At 39.9% G+C, this 26,811-nt stretch overlaps 1 protein-coding gene across 1 annotated transcript in view; it reads left to right on the forward strand.

The window, feature by feature from the left end:
• afg1lb (AFG1 like ATPase b) overlaps positions 1-24,984 on the forward strand; it is a 57,790-nt gene extending 32,806 nt beyond the window's left edge. The window contains exons 11-13 of the mRNA XM_080453996.1: positions 3,766-3,906; positions 4,384-4,491; positions 22,857-24,984. Coding sequence (XP_080310122.1) covers positions 3,766-3,906; positions 4,384-4,491; positions 22,857-23,003 — 396 coding nt within the window. The 3' untranslated portion in view covers positions 23,004-24,984. The remainder of the gene's footprint in view (positions 1-3,765; positions 3,907-4,383; positions 4,492-22,856) is intronic.
• The last annotated feature ends 1,827 nt before the right edge of the window (positions 24,985-26,811 follow it).

Consider the following 26,811-nt stretch of genomic DNA (forward strand, 5'->3'; position numbering starts at 1 on the left):
TTTCAGCCAGGACAGAAACAGCAAAAAAATAGCAGAATATTTTGAAATCACATTTATATTTCTCTTTGTACTACATTTTTAAGGTGTATTATTTTCTACCATATGTCTTTTAGGACCCTAAAGGTGTCTAGTTAAGTTTTAATCTTGTTGCCCTGGTCAAATAAGGTCCCATGGGGTTTATTTTAACCCTTTGTTACACCTATTCCCAACCCGAACCATACAATGGAGACAATAGAAAATACCATAACTCTTGAAGTAAACATACATAGACAAATGAACACATTTCTATATATAATTTTGACCCAAGGAATTCATTAAAGTGGTTATTATTAAGATTCAAGCAGGTCTTGACTCTATTTCAGGACAGAAACTGCAAAAAACTAAAAAACTAACAGAAAATGTTCAAATCACATCTATATTAATCCTTGTATTAAATACTTAAGGTGTATTATACTTTCCCCCATGTTTTTAGGACCCTTATGGTGTCTAGTTAAGATTTCTTCTTGTTGCCCAGGTCAACTAATGTCCCATGGGGTTCATTTGGTGACCATTTTAAATCGATGTCCACAGGAGTGGCGTTTTCATATCTGAACCAGACAACGTACAAAGACAAATAAACCCACTTTTTCATTGAATGTTTACACCAGGAATCTAATGGAAAGGTCACTGACATGGTACAACCATTCTTTATTGGTGAAAAACACACAAATATCAAATTCTGGCTTATATCAAAACACAATTTCACTGATCAGTATCATCCATCTCATCATCAAACTCCACCTCATCCTCTTCCCTCTCATCATCATCATCACTGATGACACCAGCAGCCAACAGGTCAATGAGAGATAGGGACAGAATTGGCCCACAAGACCAGACAGGCTCCAAAATCCCTCCTTCTGTCTTCTGGCACCCCTGACCATCATCCTAGGATTTAGGCCTCCAAAAGATTGGCTCAGCTGCTCGCTTGTAACAGGTCACTCTATAGTTCACCCACTGGATGTGGGGGATGAGTGTGTCCTGGCATGGGGGCAGGCGAGCTAGTCCACGCCTCAGCCTCTACTGCGCCTTGATGGAATCAAGACCACTCTTGATTCCATTAAGGGCGCAGTAGAGGCTGAGGCGTGGACTTTCTGAGAAATTCATAGTGCAAGGTCCAGGCACCAGGAAACCCCAGGACTTTAAGTTCTTTCTGGGCAATGTGGAAAATAAGCGACAGCTCTGCCAGTTGATGCTCAAGGTCTGGGGGAGTAAGGAGGCAGCATCCCGGCTGGCAAAATGTGAAACAGCTGCTCTCATCGTGGAAGGAACAGCTCATAAACTTGTGGCATTAGATTGAGAAGTGAGTTGATTGATCAATACCTATATAACTTTGGTGAGTTCTTGTGTTAGCAGATTTGCCAAGAATGATTGTTGATGTTGATGACGACATCAACCTGCTCATCTACCTTGACACTGGCACAGGCAGGCACCGTCAGCTGGTAAATGTCACGGAGCTAGCAACCTCTCTTGGGCAGCCATACTGTAGCACCCTGCTTGGGTACCATGTATTCAGTGATCAGGGCTGTACTAGTTCCTTCAAGGGCAAGGTGTCACCACTCAAAAAGCTCCAGAATAACCCCAAATTTCAAAAGGCTTTCAGGTTGGTGTATGATCATCCTAATAATATTTAATGATGATGATGATAAGAGGGAAGAGGTTGAGATGGATGATACCGATCAGTGACATTATGTTTTGATTATTTAAGAAAGTTATATTATGCCTAAATATAAGCCAGAATTTGATATTTGTGTGTTTTTCACCAATAAAGAATGGTTGTACCATGTCAGTGACCTTTCCATTAGATTCCTGGTGTAAACATTCTATGAAAAAGTGGGTTTATTTGTCTTTGTACGTTGTCTGGTTCAGATATGAAAACGCCACTCCTGTGGACATCGATTTAAAATGGTCACCAAATGAACCCCATGGGACATTAGTTGACCTGGGCAACAAGAAGAAATCTTAACTAGACACCATAACCACTTCAATGAATTCCTTGGGTCAAAATGATGTAAAAGAATGTGTTCATTTGTCGCTGTATGTTGTTTACTTCAGGAGTTATGGTATTTTCTGTTATCTCAATTTTATGGTTTGATTGGTAATAGGTGTCAGAAAGGGTTAAAATGAACCCCATGGGCCATTATTTGACCAGGGCAACAAGAATAAATCTTAACTAGACACCATAAAGGTCCTAAAAAACATATGGTAAAAAAGAATACACCTTAAAAGTTTAGTACAAAGAGAAATATAGATGTGATAATTGTGATTTGAACGTTTTCTGCTTGTTTTTGGCTGTTTATGTCCTGAAATAGAGTCAAGATGTGCTTGAATCTTTATAATAACCACTTTAATGAATTCCTTTGGTCAAAATGATATAGAAAAATGTGTTCATTTGTCGCTGTATGTTGTTTACTTCAAGAGTTATGGTATTCTCTGTTATCTTCATGTTATGGTTTGGGTTGGGGGTAGGTGTCAGAAAGGGTTAACAATAAACCCCATGGGACATTAGTTGACATGGGCAACAAGCAGAAATCATAACTAGACACCTTTAGGGTCCTAAAAAAACAGGTTTAAGAGATGTGTTTTTGGGGTGCTCACGGAGCCTCGAAACTGCCCTACTATAAGTTTTGACTCGTTGACACAAACCAAATTATAGTTTACACATTATAATTGTAGATTATGTACATAATAAATGTTATGTTTTGGATTGCTTTGCCGTACAGAGAATTTTACGCTTGTCCCTCATGTGCTCACACATATGCGCACGCACACACACACACGCACACGCACACGCACGCGCACGCGCACGCACACGCACACGCACACGCACACGCACACACACACACACACACTGGTAAACCAAAACTTACACATGCTCCTAAACAAAAATACCCACATTCAAAGAATTCCCTCTGCCTCTGAATTTGCCTTCTTTTTGTCCCTGCTTCATTCACCACATCTCTCTGTCTCCATTTGTATCCTCCACCTCACATTGTTTTCGTCTCATGCTGTCCTTCTTGCTTCTTTTGTCCTCTTCCAAGCACTTACTGTCTCTTGCTCTCAAACTGCATCATGGCCACTCCTGTTCAATACGCGCGTCCCTGTGCTGCTCAGCGTCAAAGAGCTACAGTCTATTGGCGGTTCTTTTTCTTTTCCCTTTTTGCTCTGTACAAATGGCACTGCCAGTCGAGACTAAAATAAAGCAGAGAGGGAACGTATATATATAGCAAGGACGAGCCGCTCCCTACACACACACATACACCCACAGTACAGTACATTAACACTGATCGACTAAAATTCCATCATTATTCATTTTAACACTATGATCAATGATCATAGCACTGCTGGACTGCTATTAATCTGGGACTTAATACCTTTTAGTTTTTACTCATTGTAATCACTTTGCTCTCTGCACACATATTTGACTTTATATTTGACAATACATTTATGTTGTTATCCTTACTGGCTGCTATGATAATTGAATTTCCCTTAATGGATCATTAGTCATGTATGTCTGTATGTCTGTCTTGTTTATGATCGAGTGTTTGTGTGTGCATATGTGTGCATAAGCCACTTCGACAGTGCCTACAGTATACTATGGTTGTTGGCCGGGGGTTAGCATCCCCCGGCCAACAAAGTGCCTGACAAGTGTGTCTTGTGTGTTAAGATATAGACAAAGTGTGTATCGATGATCTGCGGTGGCTAACCTGTCTGATTGTTGTGTTCCAGCCTGTGGGTGCCAGTGACTATCTTGAGATGGCGCAGGTCTTTGACACGGTTTTCATCCGCCATGTTCCCATGCTGACTCTGACACTGAAGGACCAGGCCAGACGCTTTATCACCCTCATAGATAACTTCTATGACCGCAAGGTACTTGAGCTGGAGGTCCCTTTGTTATTATACAATACTAGGCATCCACAGAAAATGTAATCTCAAGGAGGCTAAGCAACACCTGGAACTCTCTTGCAGCACTATTTTTTTGAAGCAAGGTTACAAAGGAGTTGTTGCTGTGTGTTCAACATTTATCCGAAAAACGGAAAATGTAGAAATGTTTAAAGACTTCTCCTGTTCAGCAACATAAAGATGAGAGTGTCCAGGAACAAAACATGATATAATACTACTACTACCACTGTTACTACTACTACTTCTACTGTAATAATAATAATAATAACTTTTTGTATAGCACAATTGATAATAAAAATGAAATTCAAAGTACTTCACTGAAAATCTGAATAAAACCTAAACATAAAATTGAATAAAAAGAGAATGAAATAGATTTAGGCACCTTAAGTTAAATCAACACTAAAATACCCTCAAATGAACGGACCTGAAATGTCTCTGTCCCAGGTGAGGGTGGTCCTGCTGGCAGCGGCTCCACTGGAGCACCTGTTCGTCCGTTCTGGAGGGGAAGATGAGAGGGACCGTTTGCTGCTGGATGACCTGGGCCTCAAAGAGGTAAATCAACCTCTGTGACCACATGCCATTTAACCTGCTGTGCATATTTTGGGCATGTCATTATAGGCAAACCCTTTCAAAAATAGCAAAAATATAGCACATCTACATGCTCGGAAGTTGTCGGAACGCGTCGTGATGTGCAGCGCTCGTAATACAACAAAGTATATACTGTAAGGGACCAGTCGAAATTTACAGAAGGGGGTCCCTGGCGGAAAATAGGGGAGGGTCATGCCTTTCTAATTTTAGTCCAAGGGAGGGTCAGGTAATTTTACTTTGAATCCAATGGAGGGTCATGCAATTTTGAATTAATAAAATAGTCCGTTTTTTATATACCTTTTTAGTACAGCAGAACAGTGGTCAATGACCCCTCTCCATTTCAAAAGATACAAAGGATTCAAATCAAGTAACACCTTGGTCTATTTAGAATCAATGACGGTCGTTAACAAGCCATCAACGCACAGCGAGTGTGAACAACCCAGTCAAATCTATTCAGCGTCTTAACGATGGTGGTTGAACAATTTGCGCAAAACTTCCAACAGGCCATCAGCCAGGACCCCAAATATGGGGTCATCAGTAACATCTGAGGGGAATAATTCTCATAGTGTTTGGGTAGGTATACACCCCTAGTGATAGGAAAAATGTGAAAGCCTTGCATCGGTGGTAGCTTTCTGTGTGTTATCTATCACTCATGCAAAAACACAGTTTTCAAAATCCAAATGAAGAATTCTACTTCAAACTGATAGTTCTCTTATATTATTGACCCTCTCTCTTTGAAAAATTGGGATGGGTTGGGAGGGATAAAGCTCAGACTATATATTGTTCAGAAAGATTGTTAAAATTAGCATGTCTCGATTTTTTTTTCTATTACAGGCAGTGACAACATAGTGACTATATAATTATGACATAAGATGTACTTCTGGTTTTCATGAAAGATGGAACACAAAGGTTTCCTTTGTAAATTACCTAAAGATCCATTTAGATAAGAATAAAATGTATACTAGGCTACTATTTAGAATGGAGGAATGTTAGTGACTCACTCAGGGTCCCAAATTAACACCCACCAGTACTGCAGTATTTGCAGTCAAGACACTGCTACAGGAACCCAAATGTGGGTAGATCTAATCTTTGGTGAGTAAATTATGGAGACCATCCACCACTCTGGACGTCATGTATTTCCTACTACTGTGGATCTGCTGTGCTGCTTGTTGATGTAGCACGTCGGGGGTAACTAGATTAGGCAGGGGACCATAGCTATAAAATAACTTGAAGTTGGTGGCCACAAGACTGTGAGAAAAATAGTTCATAGTTAACCGTTTAGCCGTAAACCGTTAAGAAGTGTAAGTGAGAATCTGTCAGCACCACAGCCTTAAACATGTACAGTTGTTAGTAGTATTGGTGTATAAAGTACTTGAAAACCATACTTGAGTAAAGGTACAGATATCTTACTTGAAAGATATTTTACTCCAGTAAAACTCAAAAGTCACCCATAAGAAAATCACTTGGATCAGTGTTCAAGCAGCTCACATTATGTACTTTCAACATTACGCCATTACATCAAATAAAGAATTATTCTTCTGCATCCATTAGCTAGTTTTATACAGTATGATTCATTCATCCTCAATAGTGTCCTGGGATGAATAATGGTCTAACTCTGAACTGATTGGATCATTGTTAGAGCTTGTGCCCTTATCATGAGAGACTTCCAGTGATGACGTGAGGAGCACACACGCAAGGTGGAGGCTCCTGAACTAAATCCTTTTTATCTCTTCATAGCGGCTCTCTTGAGCAGCCCTGCTAGTTTATTTCTTGGACAGCTTGATTCATATACAAAATGAGCAACTCAAAGCAGAAAATTGAAACTAGAAGCCATCTAGCAGCCGGCAAACTACAACCCCCCATGGCGTCCGCAGCTGCGACAGATCAACTCAATCAGAGTGATCCAGTTACCAAATCTGACTTGGAGTTGCTACTAAACAAACAGCGTGAAATCTTCAAAAATGATATGGCTGCGTTGATACAGCAATCCACACAATCTTTGATAGCCTCTGTGGCATCGCTGGGAGAGCAAATGCTGGCCTTTGACAACCGTCTAACCAAAACAGAGACAATAGTGGGGGACAACTTTGAGAAACTCACCACCGCTGAGACCAATGTGAAGTCCCTCCAAACACAGAATAAGGAACTGCTGGACCGAATTGAAAGCCTGGAGAACAAAGCCAACCGACCGATTCTGAGAGTAGTCGGCATTCCAGAGGGAAGTGAATCTGGACTTGACCCAGTCAAGTTTGTGTCCGAGCTGTTAATGGAAGCTCTGGGCACAGAAGTTTTCACTAATCCCCCAACACTGGACTATGTGTACCGCTCTGGAGGAAAACCGGACCAGAAGAACCCACCGAGACCCAGAGCCATGGTCGTCTGCTTCCACTATATCCAGGAGAAGGAGAGGGCCTCGAAATGGACCCGCCAACATGAGTGCCGGTTCCGAGAGGCCCCGCTACGATTCTACCCACACACGACGGTTGCTACGGCCAAACGACGCGCCGCTTACAACTCAATCAAACAATCCTTGTTTGAAAAAGGAATGAGCTCCCGTGTATTAAGCGCAGGGCGTCTGCAGATAACTTTTCAAGATAAAATTGTAATCTTCAACTCCCCTGATGAGGCCCAATCCTTCTATGACCAGCAGATCAACGTGCTACCCGCACCGTAACTGACAATCTGTCGGGAGACCCCCTCAATATTCATCACCGCTGTTTCTTTAATATAGCCCTAATGTATTTCTTTTTGTTAATTTATGGACATAATTTTAGCGCCTCTCTGAATTACACCAAGACGCCCTGGAAAGACTCCCCCCCCTCCCCCCCTCTCAGTACTATTACCATAATTATTTTTTATTTGTATTTCTTTGCTGCGCACAAATGGACATCATTTACTCTTTTTGACTTCTTCACAATTACCTTGCTTTGCCTTGACTCATGTGCACTGGAACATTAAGGTATGTGACCATTTCAAGTTTAATTCGCTTACTCTAACGGGAGATTTACTACTTACGCCAATACATCTTTATTTGTATTTATATATTTTTTCTTTTCAGCAGGCTAGTAGCTTGAACTTGTGATTTTGATTCATGAAAGAGGTCTACTTTCCCATGCACTCTTTTTTTTTGTTCGTCTTTTTTCTTTCCTTCCCCCTCTTCCCTAGAGGTGCCTGCGTATGTTTTTTTTATCTATCTTATTACTTTCTTTGTTAATAGGTAACTATTACTAACGCTATTAGTTAGGTAAGTCCCTTTGTTAAACGATCTGGATTACATTTAATAACGCGCCTCTCATCGGAGGCGCTCTGGTGGTGCTTATATATGGGGGTTCTCCCCAATATGAGATCTGTTAGCTCCACTGTTAAAAGAGGAGGAGAGGGAGAGAAGAAAAAGGAAAAAGCTGTTCATTGCTATGACTGGTTGGTGCTCTCTTGAGAGCCGCTGTGAATTGTGACTTGAGATATTGTGCGTGAGTTGAACTGAAGCTGTGCTCGGTCGTGCGGCGGACCGCGTGCCGGGGTTGGTGGGGCTGCGGGCTCACAGCGCACCGCGGACGCGGCGTGCTGTGGGCCGGTGAGCTGCCCGCTCTCGACGCGCGGCCCGCTGTACGGCGGGGTACAGAACGTACTTTGCGCTCCCTGACAGTCCTTCCCTTCGCCTACACCACTATTATCATGCCACCCCGCATGTCTCTCTCTATGTAATTTTTCATATGTGATTGGGGTGCATGGCTCTTTTAGTGTGCTGTGTCATCTCACAGGGGAGAGGGGGGTTACTGATCCAACATCTAGTTAGTACACATAGGTTTGCACCCTCTTTTACGTTTGCGCGCGCGCGCGCGCACACACACACACACACACACACACACACACACACATTGTTAGTGATTAAATAGTGAAGGATAATAAACCCTTCACTCAAATTAAAATGTCTGCATTCATGGAATACATTTTAACAACATCTAAATCCTACTTACAATACAAATGGATGTAAGACGAGCTTATTTACAGCAGCATTTCAACATCCATTCATTACTTGTATGATTATTATTACTATTACTGACATTGCTGAAAAATGTTCTGTACCATCACTATCTACCCGAAGTTTTTTTTATTTTTACTTTCCACTTTTCAACAAAATCTAAGCATTTATAATACCTACAGCAGTATCTCACTACTCATTTATTACTTTTATGATTATTATTGCTATATATTATTATTGTTAAATAAGTTTATTTTCTACCATCACTAATTACCGGAGGTTTTCTCTTTCAGTGGTGTTTAAGTACTTATAATACAAATGGATGTAAGATAAGCCGATATACACCAGTATTCCACTATCCATCTATTACTTTTATGATTATTATTACTATTATTAACATTGCTAAAGTTTGTTCTCTATCATTATCTATCAGAGGTTTTATTCTTTCATATTTTTTCTACCCTTTCAACATGGTTTAAGTATTTATAATATCTACAGCAGTATCTCATCACCCATTTATTACTTTTATGATTATTATTGCTATATATTATCATTGATAAATACGTTTGTTCTTTACCATCACTAATTACCGGAGGCTTTCTTTTTCAACAATGTTTAAGTACTTACAATACTAATGGATGTAAAACAAACCTAACTACAGCAGTACTCCACTATCCATCTATTACTTTTATGATTATTATCATCATTACTATTATTGTTAAAATTCTTGCTCATTACCATCATTAATTACTGGTTTTATTATCATTGGCACTAATATTGGTTTTATTATTATTCCCTTCAAGACTTATTCACCTTATTAATGACAACCTTTATTACTGCTTTAGTGGGAATTGTTTTTGATGCTGTACTACCACTTGGTATGCATTGTAGCCATTACAATAGATTTTTCTGTCACTGTTAGTGGCTTTGTTTCTTTTTTATTTATTATTTTATTTTATTTTTTATTTTTATTTTTATTTATTTTTTAGCTTTAAGGCTACATCTCACTGTCCAATCACTATTGTTGTAAGACTTTACTTTTATTTTTATTTTTTAATTTAATTCATTTAAAATTTTTTATTTTTTATATATATATATATATTTTTTTTTTCTTCTCCAATTTCTTTTTGTATGCACACGAGCATATACACGTGCGCGCGCACACATTCACTTCCATACACTCCCAAGGAGGGTGCTACGGTGTGTGGACAGCTGGAGTTGAAAACAAAGTAATTCATACTGTCAGGAGCTTTGAAACTCATGCCCTACCACAATACTTGATATTATATGTTCAGGAGCCCTCACTATGATAGAGGGTTCAGAGTATAGTGCGACCGGAAGGACATAATGTTTAGGGTCCTGCAGCTAGTCTTTGCAGAGAAGACATGCTTAGGAATAGGGATAATGTTAGGGTTTTTAAATCTAGTTATGTTTAGTTTGATGTGTCTGTCTGTTCTTTGTTTGGTTAGGGGGGACAAGGTTAGGTATTGGTCCTTACTATATGCCTCTCATACTGCCCATGTCACTGTCTATGTGTATTTTGTTTTGGGGGGGAGGGGGGTTTTGGGTCCTGGTCTTCACCATATGGCTTATTTGATCCGTCTGTTGGGGCTGGTTTGGTATACTAAGTACTACTACACCAGCTATATTTTATCAGCATTGCTCTCCACTCTTGTTCTTTTTTTTCTCTCCCTCTCCTCTCTTCTTAAATTTGTTTATTTAATTTAGGCTAAGATTATGTCTAATTTGACTAATAGTGGCGTGCGGATGGGTGGGGACTCCCTGAGGTTCACCTGTTGGAATACTGGGGGAATGAACAGGCCAGTTAAGAGAGGGCGTATTCTCTCTCATCTGAAACATCTTAAAACAGAGATTGCCTTCCTACAGGAAACGCATCTGACCGTAAAAGACCAACCTAGACTGAAGGCACATTGGGTGGGTCAAATCTTTCATTCAGGCTTTGATTCGAGGACACGGGGTACTGCCATTCTAATCCATAAAAAGGTTCAATTTACTACAAAGGATATTATTTCTGACCCTTATGGTCGTTTCATTATAGTTTCCGGATGTCTTTTTAATACACCAGTGCTCTTGGTAAACAATCTACGCCCCTAATTGGGACGATGAAGCCTTTATCAATAAGATAATTTCTCTCCTGCCTGATCTGAATTCTTATCATTTGATCTTTGGAGGCGACGCAAACTGTACCATTGACCCAATTTTAGATAGATCGAGCTCAAAGAAAAGACCCCTCTCCAAGATGGCTAAGGCTATATCATCTTTTATGAGTCAAGTGGGATGTGTGGACCCCTGGCGTTTTCAATTTCCTGATAAAAAAGTGTTCTCATTTTTCTCTAACGTACATAAAACTTTTACTAGAATCGATAACTTTTTCATTGATAAGCTCTTTTTACCCTCAGTTAGAAACGTTGACTATTCAGCCATTGTAATCTCAGACCACGCCCCCCTGTTGCTTGATCTCAATTTTTCAAATTTAAATAAACCTCGTCCTCCTTGGAAACTAAACCCCTTATTATTAAACGACCCTAGTTTTTGCTCCTTGATCTCCAATAAAATTGATGAATTTATTTTAAACAATAAATCTGATTTAGTATCTCCATCCTTACTCTGGGAAACTTTAAAAGCCGTAATTCGTGGTGAAATTATATCATACTGCTCAAAGCATAATAAATTAAAGAAAAAGCAACAGGACCAGCTAATTGAAAGCATTACAAAATTGGATAACGATTACTCAACATTTCCTTCCCCTGAAACGTATAAAGAGAGGCTAAATTTACAGATGCAATATAATTTACTTACCACAGAGAAAACTGAGAAACTGTTACTGAGGTCGAGAGGCCTCGTGTACGAACATGGAGAGAAAGCAGGCCGCATACTCTCCCATCAGCTCAAGAAAGAGAGTGCAACTAGAAACATCCCTCAAATAAGGACCCCATCTGGTATATGCACAGTTATCCCAGCTGATATTAACAACACGTTCAAAAGCTTCTACTCTGACTTATACTCCTCTCGGTTTCCCGTAGATACCACAGATATGATGAGTTTTCTTGGGGGCCTCCAGTTCCCGACTCTCCACTCTGTTAAGCGCGAGACCCTAGAACAACCCTTGAATCTGAGTGAGATAAACGACTCAATTTCGACGATGCAAAATGGGAAAGCTCCTGGCCCGGACGGCTACCCAGTTGAATTTTACAAACTATTTTTTAATAAACTAGCTCCACTTTTACTGGATATGTTCATTGATTCACTAGACCAAGGCTCCCTACCACAAACACTCACAGAAGCATCAATCTCTCTAATTTTAAAACCTGATAAAGACCCATTGAACTGTAACTCATATCGTCCCATATCCCTTTTAAATGCTGACTATAAGATCCTTGCGAAAATTGTGGCTTCACGAATGGAGACGGTTGTAGCCGACATTATTTCGACTGACCAGACAGGTTTTATTAGAGACCGCCATTCCTCATCGAATATTCGCCGTCTCCTTAATGTTATTCTCTCTCCCGCATCCTCGGAGACCCCCGAGGTGGTGGTCTCCCTGGATGCGGAGAAAGCCTTCGATAGGGTTGAGTGGGGTTACTTACTTGAGGTTCTCCAGAGGTTTGGTTTTGGTTCCAACCTGGTTTCTCTGATCTCGCTTCTCTACTCAGCCCCAAAAGCCTCTGTTGTCACCAATGGGTTGAACTCTCAGATGCTCACACTCTCAAGAGGCTGTAGACAAGGTTGCCCAGCAAGCCCCCTACTGTTTGCTCTTGCAATTGAGCCTCTCTCTATCGCCCTAAAGTCAGCCCCTTTTATTCAGGGAATCCGTAGATGGGGAATGGAATACAAACTCTCTCTGTACGCAGATGACTTATTGATATTCATATCCGACCCAGTTTCTACCGCCCCAAAGATCATTGAGCTGTTGAACAGATTTGGTACCTTCTCTGGCTACAGATTAAATTATAACAAAAGTGAATGTTTCCCAGTAAATAACTTGGCCCGTCATATTCCAGATGGATCACTGCCCTTTCGCACCTCAGATTCTGGCTTTAAATACCTGGGGGTACACATCCGTAGGACTCTAGATGAGCTGTTTAGAGATAATTTTTTACCCCTTGTTGATAAACTTAAATTGGACCTACATAGATGGGGAATTATCAATATATCTCTGGCAGGGAGAGTAAATTGTATTAAGATGAATGTTCTGCCCCGTTTTCTGTATTTATTTCAAGCTCTGCCGTTTTTTATCCCCAGATCCTTTTTTTGTAAACTTGATACATTACTCTCATCCTTTATATGGGGAGGTAAAACTCCAAGATTAAAGAAGGAATACCTACAGAGAAACAGAGATGACGGTGGCCTTGCCCTGCCTAATTTGAAGTATTATTATTGGGCTGCTAACATTTCTAAAATCACTTGTTGGGCCCACAACCCTGATCTGGACTGGTGTCAAATTGAAGCAAATTCCTGTCCCAATACATCTTTATTGGCCTTAATCACCACTAAATTGCCTATTTCTCCTAATCAGCAATCTTCCAATCCTATTGTTTTAAGCACACTGCGGATATGGTCCCAATTCAGAACCTTCTTTGGCCTCCGTGAAATATCCCTCTATAGCCCTATAAAAAACAACCACCTATTTGCCCCGGCAAGGACAGACCCAGGTTACTCTATGTGGCATAGGCTGGGTCTCTCCAAACTAAAGGATTTATACATTGATGGAATTTTTGCTAACTTCGGGGAATTGGCAACTAAATACGAACTCCCAAATTCTCACCTGTTTAGATATTTTCAAATTCGCAACTTTGTCAGAACATATAATCCTTCATTCCCTAATATTCCGGCCAGATCAGGGGTGGAGTCTATCTTGGATGCTCCCAGGCAGGTAAAGGGCCTCATGTCTTCTATTTATAACATTATATCCTCTTTAAGGGTCACCTCTCTGGATGGAATTAAAGCAGGGTGGGAGGGGGAACTTGGGGAATCCATCACAGACGATATCTGGAACCAAGCTCAGATCCGAGTGAATGGCAGTACCTCGTGTGCTCGACTTAGCTTGATACAACTCAAAGTCTTACACCGCTCTCATTATAGCAAAGCCAAACTGTCTAGAATATACCCTACTGTGGATGACAGCTGTGATAGATGCCATACATCCCCGGCAAATTTAACCCATATGTTTTGGTCTTGTCCTCGACTGGAGAGTTATTGGGTTACCATATTTAGACACTTATCACAAATGTTTAACATTAGCTTACAGCCTAGCTCTGTAACTGCTATCTTTGGGGTCCTGCCCAAAGATCTGACCTCTAATAAATTAACACAGAATGGTATTGCCTTTCTTACACTGCTGGCACGGAGGAAAATCCTCCTAGAGTGGAAATCTCCATGTGCCCCGAAACCAGATCTATGGCTGAAAGATGTAATGTTATTCCTGAAACTAGAGAAAATTAAATTTGACTTAAGAGGATCACCAGGTGGATTTATGTCCGCCTGGGGTACCATAATAACCTATCTTACTAATCTGACAAGACTCTCTGATGCCACATAGGGTTGCCTGTGACAAAACCCCTCCACTGATCTGGAGACCCCCCCCCACCTGTCCCTCACGCCGTCACTCTGTCTTCCTACCTTCGTCTATTTTGTTCTCTGTTGGGGAGGAGGGGAGAGGGAGAGAAAAAGGGGAAAGGAGCATTCTTAGGTTATGTTCCTTTTTTTTTTATTATTTAATTTTTTTTCTTTTCCCCTCTAGAGCATGTTGTGGACTTTGCTGATTTTCTTTTTTCCATGTGGTGAAATGAACGGTGACTAAAGACCCATGAGGGAGGGAGGGAGGGTATGGGGAAAATTTAATGTTGTGTCGAACTGAACCAGCCTTGTACTCTGAACCAGCTGAGTGTTAAACGTTATGTGAATTGTATTGTAATGTCTGTTCCTGTACGTAAGGAAAAAAAAAGAAAAAGGCATGAGTCTTATTGTACCTGTAACCACATTTACTACATTCTGAAACTAATGCTGAATAAAAATCATAAAGGGAAAAAAAAAAAAAAAAAAATCACTTGGATCAGTGTTCAAGCAGCTCACATTATGTACTTTCAACATTACGCCATTACATCAAATAAATAATTATTCTTCTGCATCCATTAGCTAGTTTTATACAGTATGATTCATTCATCCTCAATAGTGTCCTGGGATGAATAATGGTCTAACTCTGAACTGATTGGATCATTGTTAGAGCTTGTGCCCTTATCATCAGCGGGATGCTCCAAAACACAACAACAAATAATCTTCACCTCGCCAGCCTGCTTTCACTTTTCTTCTCACAAAGACGTTTCCATGGCAGGGACAGAGCGACCTAGCTGCATGCACGGAACACTGAAATATCTAATTCCTATTTTTTCAATATTCAAATCAAAGCCTGTGCACTATAAAGGACGGGCACAGAAATGATCCTTTCAAACCTCAAAATGCATGAATGCAGTATGAAGCAAGCCCTAATAAGTTATCATAAAGGAATATGACCAAATTGTTGTGTCCTATATAGCAGTGGTTCCCAAACTGGGGGTCGGGACCCCCAGTTTTCAAAATGATTTTGGAGGGTCCCCAGATGATTAGCTTAATATGTAACATTGTTTTCTCATTCAACAGTAAACAAACCAACATACAGTATAAGTGTATAAAGGGTATCTGCACATTTATAAAGTTACAATTTAATTACAACACCAAATTGGCCAAATTGTCAAATATTCAGTGGCGGCTGGTGGGAATTTTGGGTGGGAGGGCTAAGCGTATAATTAATAATCTGTATAATCTGTATAGTTTACATATCCAGATTTAGGAAAATATACTTTTATTTGACAAAAGTATACAAATCAGTCAGTCACACATCAACATCTAGTGATGGCACATATGGCATCCTGCCTGAGAGCATTTGAGCATCATCAATGCACTTGCATTGATATCAATGATATCAAAAAAATCACACCCTGTGTGAAGTGGGCGGTGTCTTGCTAGCTAATCACAATACTGAATGGAATCAACCAATCATGTACAAAAGATAAATACATTTATTGAAACACTCTTTATGATGGACGAAACCATAACTTGAAAAAAACCAATATTTGGTTTTTTTCAAGTTATGGTTACTTATATAGGGCTATGCACATGTGTCATGTGACACTGGCCAATCACAGTCCTGAATAGACTGTGATTGTCCAATCACAGCGCAGGATAATTCTACAAATTTCCTGGGCCCAGATCACAGCGCAGGAAAATGTACATTTTTCCAAATCTCACTTATAGGGGTGGTTTCACCGCCCAAAAATAAAATCATACTGTGGCAGTCAGTCAGACAGACAGACACACAGACACACAGACAGACAGACACACAGTCTGTCTGTCTGTGTGTCTCTCTCTCTCTCTCTCTCTCTCTCTCTCTCTCTCTCTCTCTCTCTCTCTCTCTCTCTCTCTCTCTCTCTCTCTAAGAGTTCTCCACGGGCCTGAAAATTAAGGCCTGGCCCTAACTGGGCCCTACTGGGCCGGTCCAAACAATTACCATACTTTTAGGCCCAAAAACCCCGTAAATAAATTTCTGATCATGAACAATCCAGCTTTCTCCGCTCATAAGCTTGCCATGGCTTCAAGCTCTGCAATTTGTCTCTGCATATCAGGGCCGGATCTAGGCATGGGCAAGGGGGGGCAATGCCCCCCCAAATGCCCTGACTGCCCCCCCAAAAAAAAATCTAAAAAGAAAACTAAAAGAATATATATTTCTTTATTTTATTTTTTTGACGGGGGGGCTTGTGAAAGTTACATTTATGTCATGATATGAAATGTGAGCTTACCATAATCAAAATAATCCTTAATCATATTCCATCATGTATCATTGCACAAATCAAATAATCCTCTGCCCTGATTTTCCATGGGCAGTGTTGCCAGATATTACTACTCCTAAACAATAGGAAGCAGTATTACACAAACAGCCGGAAAAAACGCAAAAAAAACGCCCCCCCCCCCCAGCATTTCTTAATGCCCCCCCAATTAATAATTTCTGTATCCGGCCCTGCTGCATATAGTTTCCACCACAAAAGGCTTTTGAACCTATGTCATTTTCTTTTAGTACTTTGAATAGTTTACCTGGCAGGTGTCTCGCCTCCACTGCCCGCAAAGTGCTTCCACAAATTGTATGGCCTTAACCCATTTTGGGCGGGAACCCCTATTTGTAACTATACTTTCAGGACGGGAACCCCTTTTGGTGTTCTTGTTGGTACGTACAGTATATACTATATACTGTACGTACCAACAAGTATATACTGTAGCAACATACATTTGTTGTAATTTTTGTAATTTTTGAAGTTTTTCAGAAAACTGGTCAGGATTTAGAAGGCGTTTTTAGAATCGGCCTCAGGTCTAAATGGGTTAATTGAGCAATTTGACCTGCTGTGGTACACGTCACAGGCAAAAGACTGACAAAAGACACTGATTAAGTAGAATAAACCATTCAATAATGACACAGTAGGGCAATAATGCCCTACTGGGCCGGTCCGAACAATTACCATACTTTTAGGCCCAAAAACCCCGTAAATACATTTCTGATCATGAACAATCCAGCTTTCTCCGCTCATAAGCTTGCCATGGCTTCAAGCTCTGCAATTTGTCTCTGCATATAGTTTCCACCACAAAAGGCTTTTGAACCTATGTCATTTTCTTTTAGTACTTTGAATAGTTTACCTGGCAGGTGTCTCGCCTCCACTGCCCGCAAAGTGCTTCCACAAATTGTATGGCCTTAACCCATTTTGGGCGGGAACCCCTATTTGTAACTATACTTTCAGGACGGGAACCCCTTTTGGTGTTCTTGTTGGTACGTACAGTATATACTATATACTGTATGTACCAACAAGTATATACTGTAGCAACATACATTTGTTGTAATTTTTGAAGTTTTTCAGAAAACTGGTCAGGATTTAGAAGGCGTTTTTAGAATCGGCCTCAGGTCTAAATGGGTTAATTGAGCAATTTGACCTGCTGTGGTACACGTCACAGGCAAAAGACTGACAAAAGACACTGATTAAGTAGAATAAGCCATTCCATCCAATAATGGATAATAATAATGACACATATAATGGGCAGGAAATCATAAGGTCTTGACGAAAAACACAATAATTATGATTCAGGAAAGTTATAAACTTGCTGAAGTTAGTCAGTCTCTCTCTCTCTCTCTCATGTCAGCTGTCAATCACTCAACTCAATGAAAGCCAATGGAAGCTGATTTGGGCTAAAATAAATCAGCCCGTTTTGACATATTTTGTGTTTTTCTTGTAACTATTTGATGCTGTTGCTGCTCTAGGTTCAACCAGCTTGTACAATAATCTATTCGAAAACATTTTAATAACATTTAATAACATTTTAATAATTAAAAAATATATAAAAATATATATTTAAAAAATATATATAAATATATATATATATATAATAATAATTTCTCATTTTTATTCAATAACATAGGGGGGGCTTAGCCCCACTAGCCCATTGATACCAGCCGCCCCTGCAAATATTACATAAGAGGCAAACATTGTGAAAATAGCTGATCTACAAGCTCACAACGCCTCGCAGTGCAAGGCGTTGTGAGCTTGTAGTTAGGCTATTTTCACTATGTATCTGTATAACCGAGTCAAACTAAATGTAATGCCTTAGCACACACAACAAACGGTTAACCACAAACATGGTCTTGTGGCCCCTGACTTCAAGTCATTTTACAAGTGTGGCCCCCTGCCTAATCTAGTTGAATACCCCTGCTCTATGGCATGGAGCACATGCATCTTCAGCAGACACTGGGTTAGATATCAACTATACTGCACATGGCACGCACGGAAGAAGTACTTCATCATGTGCGTCATGAGAGAAAAGGTGACAAGTTAATGTCAATGTGTCTCCCTGCACATTCAAACTGGTGGATGTGAAGTGTAGGACGAATGAAGTTGTCTACCCACTGTCAGCCAGTAGGATGGAGATGCACAGTGTCCAGGTAGGCCACTGCTGTATCTCTTCAAATGTCTTTGGCCCATTTGATAGAAACCACTTCAAGATTGCTGCTGATACACTCAGGACTTACCACTGAACTTGCCTGTCAGCCCCCCATATGCTGCAACCATATGCATTTCCAGTGCTGAACCTTGCATCCGTTTTGCAAAGCAGCTGAAGAATGACTGTATAACATGCATCCCACCAGGATGCACAATTACATTATAGAGCTGTTCTGGCTGATTCCAGCATACCTGCAAGGTGTCAAAAAACGGCTCCATGTCAATCGTGAGGTGAACCAATTGTATAACCTTTTGTATTTATTTTTTGGGGGGGTTAAGTAGTATGTTTCCATATATTGACCCATGCAATTTTCGCATAGTGTTATAAAATAAAATGCATGATAGCACCCATAAAGCTACCATTGGTGAAAGGCTATATTTTCTAACTCTATAGACATGCCTACCTTGACAAAAATCACTATGAGCATTATTCCCCTCAGATGATAATGACCAACCCCCCTGGCTCATGGACTATTAGGCATATTGGAGAGATGCATGATCCCAATTTCCAACACAGAGATATCCTCCTTTAAGTGTGTTATTGTTGCTCATAGAATTACACACACCAGATAGGTTACAATGACCAATTTATAACTGGATATTCATAATCATTTGGAGTGATTCTGTGCATGTGATTAATTTGGACCTATATGGACAGTTGTGTATAAATACCAGCCCAGCTCCACAAGTAAAACCAGAATCATCAGGCCATAATTGATAGCCTAATTTGTTTTATGTAGGCAACAGTGTAGTCACTGTATGACTGCACTGTCATGTTGTTGTATTTGATGGGGAGGGTTAGGGGTGTCAAGATACACTAATTTCACGATATGATACATGATGTTGGACATATGTTATCGATATGATACATTATTGTCTCCGCCAGGCTGAAAGGCATGGCGAGAGTATGTTTTTGCCCCTGTCCGTCCGTCCGTGTGTCCGTGTGTGTGTCCGTCCGTCATTCTGTCATCTTGTGCACAGCTAATCTCCGGCACCGTTGGCTTGATCGCAGAGAAACTGTGCACACACACTCCCTGGATGCCAGAGCAGAACCTCTGCCCCAAATTTTTCACCTGGGCCTGTTATAGCGCCACCAGGAGGCCGCTTATTGCAAAACACATTTTTGGACAGTACTCCTACAGATTTTGGCCAAAAATCCCGCAAATCGGTACACAGTATCTCTATAGTCATTAAAAGAAACGGCTAATTTCAGATTCTTCATATTCCATCCTGATTGGCAAAAATTGGCTTTCAAAGTTTGCAGGAGTACTCCGTTTCGAACAAAATGCCTCAAATCATGAACACAGCATGCAATTTCTGTGACATTTTGCACACACATTCCCATTAGGCCGAGGAAGAAATGCCATTTGAAAATGTTCAAATCAGCCTCATGGTGGCGCTGTAACAGGCCGATTCGTGTTTTTACCTATAACTGCACCAATCGGTGTAAAACTTTGTATGCACACTCTCTAGAGGCCAAGGAAAAACCTTTGCCCTGCCTTTTTCACATTTGCTTTTTATAGCGCCACCAGGAGGCAGACTTATGTAAAACACATTTTTTGATATTAAGCCTTCAAATGTTATCCAAATTTCACGCATATCGGTACACATGATCTCTATAGTCACGTGATCAAGACGGATCTGTTTGATTTTTCATATTCCATCCTGATTGGCTAACATTGACATGTCATGTTTGCAGAAGTGGCCCGTTTTGAACAAAATGCAGCAAATCATGAACGCAGCGTCCGATTTTGGTGAAACTTTGAATGCACATTTGCACTACGTTGAGGAACAAATGCCACCCTTTTAACATTGGCCTGTTATAGCGCCACCAGCAGGTCAAATTTAGCAAAACACATTTTTAGAACAAAATGCTTCAAATCATGCATGCAGTGTCCGATTGCCATGCACGGCCTAGGAATAAATGGCACCCTTTTCACATTGGCCTATTATAGCGCCACTAGGAGGCCAAAATAACCTACCTGACCTGGCGGAGACCTGTGCTCTTTTTCTAGTTAAGTATCATCAACATTTGCCATCATCTTAAGTTTAAAATATCTTTATAAAGCACTTTAAAAAACAATTACAAAGTGCTTTGTACACACAAATAAATACATTTGTGCAAGCTTAAGGGAGAAGTGAAGTTCTCACTAACTATAAACCCCATTGTTTCAGAGGACAGATACACTAATAACAAATATAATATAATGCATAACTATAAATTCCACAAACCTCATATTTTTGTCATCTGGACTTTAGCAACCAAGTGCAGCCTAGTTATTTCCAACAGCTCAAAAGAATATCTATAATACCAGATACAGTATAATACCATGTAAAAGATCTTAGATTAGATGTCTATTTGAGAATGCAGAGGCATAATTGCTTTGATGCATGTAACGCATCAGCTGGACACAGACACACACGCCTCCCCTCTGCAGTGCTTTAAACTGAAAGTGACTGGAGTCTGTTTCATTTCTCTCCAAAATACCTTGGATATGATGGAAGACATGATTAATAATTACTGTGATTATTAAGCTTACATTTCATATCATACACCATAAAGTAAGAACTCCTATAACTTTCACCGGCAAAAAAAATTCAGTGTTTTTTTTAAATAAAATAATAATTAAAAAAAGATTACGATACAGTATGACATCATGACAATACCTATCGTCACATTTTAATATCACGATAGGGTATGTCGTGGGACAATATATCACCTCCTGGGGAGGGTTAATCTTTTTTTTTTATCACTTGGGGAGGGTCATTGATTATTTTTTTTTGTCAAATGGAGGGTCATGGCATTTTAGATCAGGGCACATACATTTTCTCCAGGGGTACACTTCTTTAAAAATCGACCTGTCCCTAAGTCGTGAAGCTAGTTAACCTTTTTTTGTGAATATAATTTAATTTTGACCACCTCTAATGGTATCCGTCTCAGCCAACTCTATTGGCTCAGTGGTAAACATTTCAGCACCCGAGTTTGAATCCCCGGTAGGTTTTGATTGATTGACTGCTTAATTGACACATTTTTTAAGGTACAGACAGCACACAAGTTAAATGACACAAAAAGCCCCATTGGCTTAATTGTTTCCATTGTGGTCCATTAAACATTCCACACTCTAACAACTGGACAGTGCAACAGTGCAATACAAAAACTACACAAAAATATAGAAAATCTAAATATACAGTTTAAATTCATGATAACGACATAAAAGGAGGTGGAAGTACAACACATGGAGGACGTCACTCACAGGGAGTGAGACGTTTACAACCCTGGGTGAGGGAGTCCAAATTGAATGTCCAAGGAGCCATGCTTTTAGGTCATCCTTAAAATATAATGGGGAAGTTATATATAAGTATTCCACTGTGTTGTGCAGCTTTAAGTGGTTAACACTGCACAGTCTGCATCAGAACATAGTGATCTAGAACGCAATGAAACAGCAGACGGTAGCCGCTGTTGTAAATGAATAGCGTCCCCAGTTCTGTCCTCCTAACAGACTGTTGTTCAGTGAACATGAGACGTCCAGGTGGTTCCAGGTACAGCAGGTACTACAAGGTACTACTTGTTATTATATCCTAGGTACTTACTAGCGCATGGTTGTTTCCTTAGCACTCTTAATTTGTGGAGAACTGACCCTGTTGTTGGTTGACAAAGGTTCATGGTGCTTACTAGGTGGCTCTGCATTAGAGTGTTTGCTAACTGCCTAAATTGTAATTTGCAAATAACTGCGTTTCAAAATAGAAATTGGAACTGAAACTCCCTAACCTTTTTTATGGAAGGCGGTGTAGGGGAATTCAGCATATTTTTTTTCCTTGAGCTCTGTTGTGTGAGACTTAGTAGCATCAGAATCTCAAGAGAGCTTCTTCACACTATGTTCTCAGTAGAGATGTACCAATAAAGAAAGATCCCGAATCCTTCCCGATACGGATTCTGATTCCCATAACTTATTAATTCCATTAATAATGGTTAATGTGCAGCTACAAGTTAGTAAATGTATAATGTAAATAGTACAGTAAGAGTATAAAACAGCCGAGCAACATCAACTGAAGCAATCAAAATATGACTGTAAATGAAATATAATCTTGATAAATGACATGGTATTGGATTGGCATACTCGCCGATACCAGCATTTTGCGGCAGCTTTTGCGATACTGATATCGGTATCGGAACAACTCTAGTCCTCAGTTAAATGTTGTAACAAAGGAAGGTACTTTGAGCCCAGCCCTGGTGTACTGTTCTCTCCTCTCTTTAGACGGCGGCGGAGGTGCTGACCCTGTTCACGGCCGAGGAGGAGATCTTTGCCTTCCAGAGGACCGTCTCCAGACTGACGGAGATGCAGTCAGAAACGTACTGGATCCAGGGAGACCGCAGTCACGGCAAGACACACTCAGACACATAATGTCCTCGGCCTGCTGGTGTGCACATATGCTGCATTATGTTATGTATTATGTTCACATTATGCAATAGGCAGAATATATACTCTACCTCATGAACCACCATGTTTTCTGCTGGTGTGCACATGTACTGTACATGTTATATGTACGTTCACATTATGCAATGGCATATGATACTGTACCTCATGAATCACCTTGTTTTCTGAAATCAGAAAATGTTCAGATTTCAGTCCAAGCAGTCACAGGCAAGATATAGGGAACATATGGGATCCTGCTTCTGCAGGCGTTTGTACACTCTCAGTAAAGTAAACACCCAGGATTTTACTGTGTAAGAATAGAAGATAACGTGTGTCTAATGGACACCAGACATCTCTGCAGAAATAATGCGGTGGCCATGGTTTTCTTTTGGATTGTTTTCTTCACATCTTGGCACAGAGTTTGAGTTTAATACAGCATATTGATTAATTTTATTAATCCCATGGACAGGAAATGAATTTCCTAACCACACTGAAAGATACAACAGTATGGACAACTAATATGACAGTAAAGACTACAATGTGTACTGTTACTATAAACCAAAAACGACCTAAAAATACTAGAACCTTTGAGGCATAGGAAAAAAATAGAAACGGCATCCACAAATAGTTAAACCGTGAACTACAAATGTTTTTAAAAACTTGACAACAGTTGGAACAATGAACCTCCACAGCCTCTGTGAAACAAGGCGTCATCTACATTCGTACACAGAATGTACTTCTAAGATCATTCAAAATACTAAATAAAGGATGGTCTGCAGTGTAGATCTAGTTCACATTTCCATTGTAACCTCTAATGAGTCAGGGATGAGGCCAGTTATAGAGCCTGTAGTTTGTTTTATGAGTTTGTTAAAGGAGGAGTTCACCCAAAAAAATGACTTATTTTCTATCAATTGCACACCCTATGAAGCCTTGAATCCATGGATTATTTTTCGTTTTTGTCGCATTCCTAAGCTAATAATTTGATTCCCGTCTCCTACCGGCTAATGTATCCGGTAGGAGACACAAAGTAGATTCTTTGTGTCTCCTACCGGAAATACACACGGTCATCAAATTATTGTCTTACCACAAAAACAAAAATAAATCAAGGCTTCATGGGGTGTGTAATTGATAGAAAATAAGTCATTTTTTGGGTGAACTCCTCCTTTAATCATGTTTCTGTCTTTGGCAGTAAGGCTCCCTCCCCAGGAAAGGGAAGCATAAAAGAGAGACCCGATAGCCGAGTGGTTAGGGCACATAAACCACATGGCTGACAGCTAGTCCCCGGTTTGATTCTTGGCTGGCTGGACCATTTGCTGCATGTCACTCCCCTACACTCTCTCTCAATGTTTCCTGTCTCTCTCCACTGTACCTATAAAATAAAGGCTAAAAAAAAGCCAGCCCCCAAAATAATAACCCCCCCAAAAAAGAAAGAGAAAAAACTGAGAACTGCTAAAATGGTTTCTTAACCTTTAAACCTGTTTGTCGTGAGGCGTGCTCTCTTCCTCTTGTGGATAGCTGCTATACATAGTTCCTAGAGAATAGTACATCCTAACATCAGTTTAACATAAGGCTAACAGGTGTTCATCATTGCAGAGAGAAATTAGGCAACAAGTGGCCTCCACAGAAGATGACTGCTGCCCTCTAGTGGTTGAAATGGAAACATGAGAGCGAACTAATTCTGCTCATGTCATGTCCTCTGACGTTTTTGTTTGTTTGTTGCCCTGACCATGTGAACAGGGAGCAGTCCTTTCCAGATGTATGTAGAGATAGAAGTTGAAATAAATAATAGTCAATATTTATTATTTTAATGGGACAAAAGCAAAACAGATTTGTCTGTATGCACTGTGTGTTGGAACTTGGAAGGGAATAAAAGGTTAACTACAAAAATGTGTGGAAAATGTTGAATGTTACATTTGAAGATTACCATGCCTAACCATGCCTTCAATAAATATTTCACAGTTCCATAAAATCGTTTTTGTATTCTTTTTAATTACTTTCATAAATAAATACAAAATGATACATTATTATTATTATTGTTATTAGATTGCCAGGGCTGTATCGTGCAAGTGGATGTCTCTGACCCAATCTCACTTGGATTTGGTCTTCTTCCTCTGTCTTAGCCACTGACACTTTTTAATTGTGATATATTGATGCATTGATTGCACAAAATCAACTGCTTTATTTATTTGGACTTTACATGGTCTCATTTGCAATCATGTTCATTCTCATTCTCTCTATTTGTACTGCTGTTTGGATCTTATTGACTGTCACTGTTCATTATTATTAGTGCTTACTAATACATACGCGTATACTATCCTCTGAGTAAGCCTAATTTATGGTCTAGTGGTTGATTGTCTTGAAACCAAGATCCCCCCCCCCCAAAAAAAAAAAAAAAAAGTGCTGTCCACCATTTGAAAAATGCCACACCAATGACTTATTGATTAATATAGGTAAAGTAAGGTAAGGTACATTTTATTTATAAAGCGCCTTTCAAAGTAAAAATCATTACATAAAATGCACAGAAATAACAGTAAAATAGGAAGCAAAACACATTTTTTGCAGGTTTTTTAAATAAACAACTGAATGCATTTTTTATTGCCAGGGTAAGGCGGTTTCATAGAGTAGGAGCTGAGACGCCTTTAAGTCACCCTTAGCTTTTGATTAGAAGGCATTGGTCAGAAGACCTGAACGATTGATTCAGATTATGTCAATTAGGGCCAATCCATGTAGTGCTTAATATATGAAAACATTTTATAAATTGATTCCACAGTCAATGGGTAATCAGTGTAACACACACGGCAAGCATTGGTGTAATGTGTGACCTGCAACGTGTGTTAAAGGGATATTTCACTTTTTTTTTTTTTTAAATGGTCATTTTATTGTCTACTCAGGCTTTTGGGAGCACCCCGGACAGTTTTTAAGTTGCTTGATTCAGTATTTAGATATTTAATATTCATTTGATCAGACACGCCCCCTTCCTATTCAAACCCATTATAACTTCAAACTCCATTTTAACCATGTTAGATTCATCGGAAACACCTGTCCTTGGTTCTGGTGACCTTCTAATACGTGAGGGGGCTGTGTTTTTTCAATTACTTTTTTCATTTATTTTTTATATATTTGTTTTTAAATGACATTTTTTTTAATACAATTAAAACATTTAATAAAATAAATGAAAAATGTAATCGAAAAAACAAGTAAGTCTGCGTAGCAAAATCATAGATAGCATGTTCACTAAAATGCATATAAATTGATTGTTGGGCTTCAGGAGAGCCATTTTATTATCTCCAGCAGAGTGTACTGTACTTTGTTTCACAGAACTTTTCATAAGTGTCTGTAGGTGGCAGCAGAGTACAAGTGATCGCAGGAGGGTTTGTTATTGCGTCCCTCTTAAGGATGAGGTCATTCTAGTGCACCACTCTGCCTGTCCAGGCTGGACGCTGGGCCCAGCCCAGCTTGTCTCTGTCATCCCAGGCCCTAGACCATTGGTTCTCAACCTTTTCAGGCCACGACCCCCACAATAACCACATTTGAACTGGGGACCCCCCGCAATAATCATATTTGAACTGGGGACCCCCCACCCTGACAAGCACTTGGAGTTGTAGGAGTTGAGGCATTACATTTTGTTTGACTCTGTTCCACAGATAAATATTGTAAAAATAGCAGATCGTTTCAAGGCGTTGTGAGCTTGTAGATCGGCTATTTTGTTGTGCAGTAATGGTCTTTTTCTTTTCTTTCTATTTTTTTGCTGAGGTATTAAAAACAGTCCTTAAATTGTCACTTCACTGTCATCTGG

Source organism: Gymnoscopelus braueri (genome assembly GCF_963280865.1).
Source record: "Gymnoscopelus braueri genome assembly, chromosome: 16".
NCBI classification, from domain to species: domain Eukaryota; kingdom Metazoa; phylum Chordata; class Actinopteri; order Myctophiformes; family Myctophidae; genus Gymnoscopelus; species Gymnoscopelus braueri.